This window comes from Arachis stenosperma, chromosome 6 (assembly GCF_014773155.1).
Source record: "Arachis stenosperma cultivar V10309 chromosome 6, arast.V10309.gnm1.PFL2, whole genome shotgun sequence".
NCBI classification, from domain to species: domain Eukaryota; kingdom Viridiplantae; phylum Streptophyta; class Magnoliopsida; order Fabales; family Fabaceae; genus Arachis; species Arachis stenosperma.
Window position 1 is genome coordinate 9238950 of NC_080382.1, and position 7208 is coordinate 9246157.

The 7208-nt window shown below is 34.9% G+C and overlaps 2 protein-coding genes across 2 annotated transcripts; one reads left to right on the forward strand and one right to left on the reverse strand.

Annotated features, from left to right (window-relative positions):
* Positions 1-855: 855 nt before the first annotated feature.
* On the reverse strand, positions 856-4461 carry LOC130935990 (uncharacterized). Its single transcript, XM_057865949.1, has 6 exons — positions 4147-4461; positions 3587-3915; positions 2987-3431; positions 2290-2591; positions 1459-1816; positions 856-1156 (listed from the first exon to the last, which is right to left on the reverse strand). Exons 2-5 carry the CDS (start codon positions 3887-3889, stop codon positions 1481-1483), a joined length of 1386 nt encoding a protein of 461 aa, XP_057721932.1. The 5' UTR covers positions 3890-3915; positions 4147-4461; the 3' UTR covers positions 856-1156; positions 1459-1480.
* A 1862-nt stretch (positions 4462-6323) lies between these two features.
* Positions 6324-6991, forward strand: LOC130936631 (stigma-specific STIG1-like protein 1). Its single transcript, XM_057866724.1, has one exon. It carries the CDS (start codon positions 6369-6371, stop codon positions 6795-6797), a length of 429 nt encoding a protein of 142 aa, XP_057722707.1. The 5' UTR covers positions 6324-6368; the 3' UTR covers positions 6798-6991.
* The last annotated feature ends 217 nt before the right edge of the window (positions 6992-7208 follow it).

The window sequence follows — 7208 nt, forward strand, 5'->3', positions numbered from 1 at the left end:
GGGACTATATGTATATAATATCCGGCGACTATATTCGTAAATTGTGCAGAGAATTTTGTGGGATTCAATTTCATTCAATGTTATCCCCAAAATGCTAAATTGACCTTGAAGAAATTCAAGAGCTTAACATCGTTTGGGATTCACAACTCGTATGACCTAACTAGAGGAATTGAAATTTGTGGACAATTACACATTTACTAAAATTGCAAATACGAAAGTGAAAAATATTAAAATGATAAAAATTGACGTTTTATTCAATATATATAAATTTTTAAAATTTTCATCATTGATAATATTGTAATTTGGTCGGTCCAATCTCCCCACCCCGCTTCTTTATTTGTCTTATCAGTGTAATAGCATTTTATTAACTTATTTAAGTCTCACAATATTAGACCAAGTATTAGTAGTTTAATGTAGTATACGATTTGAGCGAGAGGAAATAATTGTTGCGTATATATCTCTTATGCTGTTCCAGCAAGACCTTGTACTAGTAAACTCAGCTACATAGCTAATAATTTTGTAACTAACATAAAACTAGGGGGGAAAAACATAAAACTACAAACTAATCTATATAACTCCTATTTGTAAAGGGGGAATGAAAATAAAATTGTCAAGTACATGTTAAAAGATTTATCCATTGCCTGATTTTTTGTTGGAGATTAATACTACTTGAAACATGTAAATTCCAATTGATGAATTTTATATAAGTGAATTGTCTCAGTTGCCAAACAAAATCAATCCATCTAACCGACAAATCTTAATATTGCGAGGAAACTGCGTTGTAGATATCAACCAAATACCAATGAGAACCCTGAATAATTTTGTAGCAAGAGCCAACCAACATACACCTAGAGAAGCTAAACCCCAATAAGCATTCTCTAATAGTACAATAAACGCATGAACCTCGTTCTACCAAAATCAATGTTACTACTGAACACAGAGTATGTCTACACAACAATAACCAGGCGGAAAAGCAGTACCACATTACCAGTTTCGGATAACAAAATATTGCATTGAAGTCCTGACAAAACTAATTTACCAGGTAACTGAATTCATCAACCATACTGCATGTCCCATTCTAACCCTACCGTTTATTCAACATACTTACCTACCTTGGCCTCCCCATGCATTATACTTTTCTCCATCAAGCTGGACCCTGAAAATTTTTGGAGTGACATTAAGGTTTACGCAAGAAAAAAAGAATTTGCAGTATCCACTATAGCAAACAGCTTGGTCAACCGAATATAGCACACCGAGTACAGAAGACTAATATATACAAGAATAATTAAATATACTCAGACTCCGGGTCAAGATTCATATCTGAGGTATGAGGTTCAAAATAATACTACAAGGAGTTACCCAACTGTACAATTAAGAAAGGAACCCACTAATGAAGGCCAATAAACTAAAATTCAAGTTTTTAGCAGGTTTGCAAGACCAATCAATTGAACAACTCACCACTTCATTCACATATAACATTTTAATATCTGTTGAAAGCTTTTGTAAAATCTCCACCACGCCTCTGAAATTCACCAAAATTATCATGAGGCCTGGTAGGATAAGTCTCCATGTCTGAGAACCTGTTCCTCGATTCCAAGGGTAAGTTGGGCCCAGCATAGTGAGGATTGACAGCAGAACCATCATATTCGGTGAAATTCTGCTGCTTATAACTGCCAAAACCAGAGGGGATTTGTTGGATTGTGTGCTGTTGATGCCTCTGGGCTTCAAGCTGAAGAAACTCTTCCCATTGTTTAGCATGTGAGACCCTTAACATAGCAACTTTGTTCATGTAGTTCTCCCTCAAGTCTCGAACAGCCTTTCCAGCAGTAAACATAATATTAGCATCATAAAGTAGCAGTAGGTAAACATCAGACCAGTATTTTGATAAATATAAAACTCATTTTGGAAATAGAGCTCTAGTGGATAAGACAACAGATAATTACAAGCTTAACTACAACATCTGCTGGTTTTTCTTTTCCTCGGTAAAAAATCCAATATATAAAATATCAGAAAAACTTGCAATAAAAGCCAAGGTGCTTGATTATATTATTTTTACTGAAAATTAGAAAATCATAATAAGGAACAAGACTAGATTTGCATTCAGTTAAAGTGATTCCTGACAAACACATTTTTAAGTATGACTGTTCAAGTATTCGCAGCATCATATACAAACAAATTAGCAAACAAGTAATCATACATTTGATAGAACCAGCCTGGCTTATGCAAGAATGACCGATTGTTAATTATGACTCAAGCTGTGGTAAAAACATGAATGATAAATGATCATACCTCACGATGCTTGAAATTTTCTTCATCTTCTTCCCTGTCACGGTTTTTCATTAGCTCAGTTGCCTCTTTCTTATACTCCAATTCTAATTCTTCTAAAGTCTTGGGGGAAGTGCTATAATCAAACTGATGACTGGGTTGGATCCCTGCAGATTCTCTTCTGTGAGAATCCCACCCATCATTCCTATAAGATCCTATGTTCTGGTTGCGGCCATCAATTGAATTATATGAGTTCCCTGTGTAAGGAGGCTGTCTTGGAGATCTTGAATGGCTTGACCGACCTCTTGCTCCACTATTACCATAAGCTTCACGAAATGAAGAGTATGTTAAGCACTTGATTCAGGATGCCAACATAGATGGTTTGCTTTAATTCAACAAATTGCACTTGATTCAAGATGCTAACATAGCTTTAATGCAAAAATTATCTTTATATTCGCATAGTGAAACCATGGGAGCCAATCCTTTCAGTAAATATGTTCGTAATGGAGGCAACCCTTCAGGACGGTGATAATGCTTGAAAGCTAAGAACTTACCTCTTGCTGCAAGTAAATTACAAGCAATAGCAACATCATTACAATGCTGGCCATTTCTGTGCAAAGTTTACTCAAAATAATAGAATTGTACAGAATCCTAACAAGCTACGAACATGAGATTACCAGCTTTCTAAGGATGCCGTAAACATATCCTATGCTGTCCCTACCTTGTGGTGAACCTCTTGCAAACTTTTGCATGTCCTCTCGCACGCGATCTTCAACAGCTCTCTCTTGCCTACCAAACCTTTGTTGAAACTGAGATGCATTTCGCGGTCCAGAATGAGACCTCTGGGGCTCAGATCGTTGAAACCGAGCACCAACAGGACTTTGCTCAGGAGACCTTGACCTGGCCATGTGGGAACTAGAAGTTCCTCTTTGTTCACCCTCCTCTCTAATCTTGTGCACCGCATCAACACCTTTTGCCAAAATTAATCTATCCTTACCACTGACAATAATAAATTTCTCATCCATCTTAATTTTGCAGCCAATATCCCTTTCAATCTTGTTTAGAACTTTCTCTGTGAAAAGCGCTCTTACATTTTTATCCCTTGCGGGTATCCTTTCAAAGAAATCTTGAGACTTGCGGTTTGCTCCAAGAGTAGTCGGACAACCCTATGTTATCAATAAAAATGATATTCAACCAAAATAATTATGAGATGTTAATGATATTATACTCAACTAGCAACACCTTATATATCATCAATAGAATTCACAATACAGCGGTTACAACTCGTAACAAAAGCCGCAGTAGGAGCTGTGATAGATACCTGAGTGAAATGCCCTGATTCTCCACAAAGTTTGCAGATCATTTCCTCTTCTTTCCTTTTCTTCCAATTCCTCTCAGTAGCCTTTGACTTAGCCTCCCAAACCTTAGCCTCTCGGCTGGTGAAATCGGTTGGAACAGCATTAGGGTCCCGTGGCTCCTCCTCTTCATCTGAACCAGCATGAGACCTTTTGTTTGATTTTTCCCTATCTTGCGTATTCGTAGGAGCAGATCCCAGAGGGCCAGTGTACTCCTTGTAAAGATCACGCAAATCGTCGTCAATATCAGGATCAGCTCTATTTGCCATTACAAGGCCTTATCTATATTGAACTCCTGCATTCCCACACAAAACACAGCAATACTGAAATTCGCATCGTTTAATTAAAAAAATAGATAAATCATGGCTTAATTATTTCTTACGAAGAACACAATAACCGATAATATTTTTCAGAAAACATAATAATCTCAACCGAAGCCTTAGAAAACCTATCAATTACATCAAATTCTAACTACTTCTTAACAACAACAACAACAACAACATAAAGGAGAAAGTGAAATTGGAACCTGGTGGCCGCTAGAGAGAGTGGCTTCCGCCCGTGGTTTGGAGTTTGGTCGCCACCTATGTGGATTGTGGAGAAAGAAGACTCAGAGAAAAGAAAAGAGCTATGAGATGAGATTATCGAAAATGCATGAAACGAAAGGTAAGAGATGGTGGTAGCCGGTGCGTGTGCTAGAGATGATTTGATTTGAGAAAGAGCAGAACGAGAAAGACATGAGCTGTGAGAGTGAAACCCTATGTCTCCTTAGGGGTGCGGCCCAAGGCTCTCAGTCTCAGCCCATCTCGCTTTTTTCTTGCTTAATTCTACGTTCGCCCTTCAAGTCTATGTTATGTTCCCGTTAGCCCGTAAAAGCGTAAACTTTACAAAATGCAAATCAAATCCTATAAAATATGATATTTCGAAAACGGTTTCGAGAGTCGAGACAACAGAAAATCTGAACCACGTAAATAATGGATTAATTCTTTTACTTTATTTTTTCAGATTTTAACCATCTACCACTGCTATTGATTTCGAAATTTTAAATTTTAAATGGTTAATTTTTAAATTATCTAATTAAAAATATGAATTTTAATTCCGTTGTCGGTTCCTTCTTCAACAATTAGTCTCAACTTTGCCGAATTTTTTTTCCATCAAGTCTTCAATTTTTAATAAAAATAATTATTTACATAACTAATAAAATAAACATTCACATCCAAAAAAAAGGAAAAAAGAGAAGAACCACAGCAATGGAGAGAGGACGGCAACAAGACAGCAACAGCCCCGCATAAAGATTACGAGATAACAGTAGCAACGCTACATATACAACTCCAAACACATTAATGAGAGTGTTTGGTGAAGCAACTATGGCGATGACAATGAGTAATGATCGTGGATGTGAAAGGAACTGCTGCGAAAGCGTGATTATGGTAGAATTAGGAATAACTATACGCAATATGAATATGTTTAGGTGTTAATTTTAATTTTTTAAATTTTAAGATATGTTAATAATTATTTAATTAATTAGAAATTTAAATTTAAATTTAAATTTTATTTTTTTTCTTTAAAGAGTTATTCATATTATTCGCTATATGTATTGTTTACTTATATTTTCTCTTCAAGAAATTATACCATTTTCATCTCAAATATTAAATTATAAAATAATCCAATTATAATTAAGATAATGACCAATTAAAATGTGACACATCATGAATGTTATTTTTGAGAAAGTTAAAGTAGAATTTACCAATTAGTATTTGTCAACTTTTAATTAACATTTTTTTTATATATAGAGTTTAAATAGAGTTCAAATATTATTCAATTATACATGAAGAAGGTTAGAGGACAGTAGATCGCGACCATGTCGGCGTTTATTGTTACGACTGTGACGACAATATTTAAAAAGATCGAAGAAATAATAGAAGAGTGAAAATATGTTTTAATTAACAGGAATAAAATTTTGATATTTTAAAAAATTAATATGACGTATCATAAAAAAAACTTATATGTTATTTTATAGGGTTTGGATAGAATTCACTTTTATTTAATTGACAAAGTGGTATCCTTTGTTGTTGCTGGTATTATATATTTGACTCGTTCATGCCTAACACAACTTAATCCAAAACAAATTTGTTACTTGCAGAACATTATTCTTCAAATTAAATTAAATGGATCCGTAACAAACTATAAAGTCCGATTGGTGGTATACTCTCTTGTTCGTATAACTTCAATTGGCGGTCTACTATAACTGCTTTATTTCACCGAATTAGTTCCCAAAGAAATCAGGCGCACGTATGAATACGAATTGATCCATTTCTCACTAAGAATTAACACAGTACGTAATTCGACTAAGCTTCACTTGATAATTAAACCAATATAATCTTCAAATAAATGTGTTTATTCCTCCAACATGAAACGTAACTGATAACAAGTTTGTATCAAGTTTGAATTTCTGATGATATTGCCACCAAGCCTAACATTTCGCGCTTTGGCGCTGTAAAATTTAGACTCCACCTAGCTAAGTACCTAACTATACGTAGAATTAATTAGCTGGTAGCTCTATATACTTAATGGCTTCATGCATGTAATCCTATATATAATATATAATAATAATAATAATAATAATAATAAGACCAAAATTGATGAACCCCGGTTTCCTATAAATACTTCAAATTGCACATCCATTCTTCATCACAATCACATCAAACAAATATAATCAACTTCAACAAGCTTTCCTGTCTCGAGCAGAAAATGAATAAGTTGTTGAAGACCGTTTTTCTTGTGTCCATGCTAATAATGGCGTTGGCAATTACTATGCCAACAAGAGTAGAATCTTTCGAAACCAATAATGAGAATGATGGGGAACCAAATTCTGTGAGAGGAACAAGCCGGTTCTTGTCTCAGAGAAGCAGCAAGGCAAGTCTGACATGTGAGAGAAACCCAAAGGTTTGCTATAGCATAAGAGGGAGTGGAGGTCCTAATTGCTGCAACAACAAGTGTGTCGACTTCAACACAGATGAATTGAACTGCGGAAAGTGTGGGAAGAAATGTGGATATTCCAAGATATGCTGTGAAGGTAAGTGCATCAATCCAAAGACTAATGAGAAGCACTGTGGCAAATGCGGCAACAAGTGCAATTCCAAAGGCTCTTGTGTCTATGGCTTGTGCAGCTATGCTTAGAACTTTACAACAGAATCGGAATAATTAATGTCTCCTTTAATTCCAAAGGCTCTTTGAATTGTAACATTATTGCAATTCTTTAATTGTACGAAAAATGTAATGTCTCCTTTAATTTATTGTTTGTTGCTGTTAATAAGTACAACTTGTAATTTGTTTATCAAATAAATGAATGCATCTACTCCATTGTTTTTTAATGTAGTTTATTTTGAAGTCGTGCATGGAAGTGCATGAGTTTGTGTCTTGGGGACAGAAAGATACATATCAGAGACATGATGGTGGATTTACTTAAAAAAAAAAATGTTATTGAGAGCTTTACTCCCCTCAATAAACTTTATCTCTTATTAGATGGATTAGAATTACAAATACCTACTTAAAAAAAATAAGTAACAAATAATGATAAAAAGAGCAACA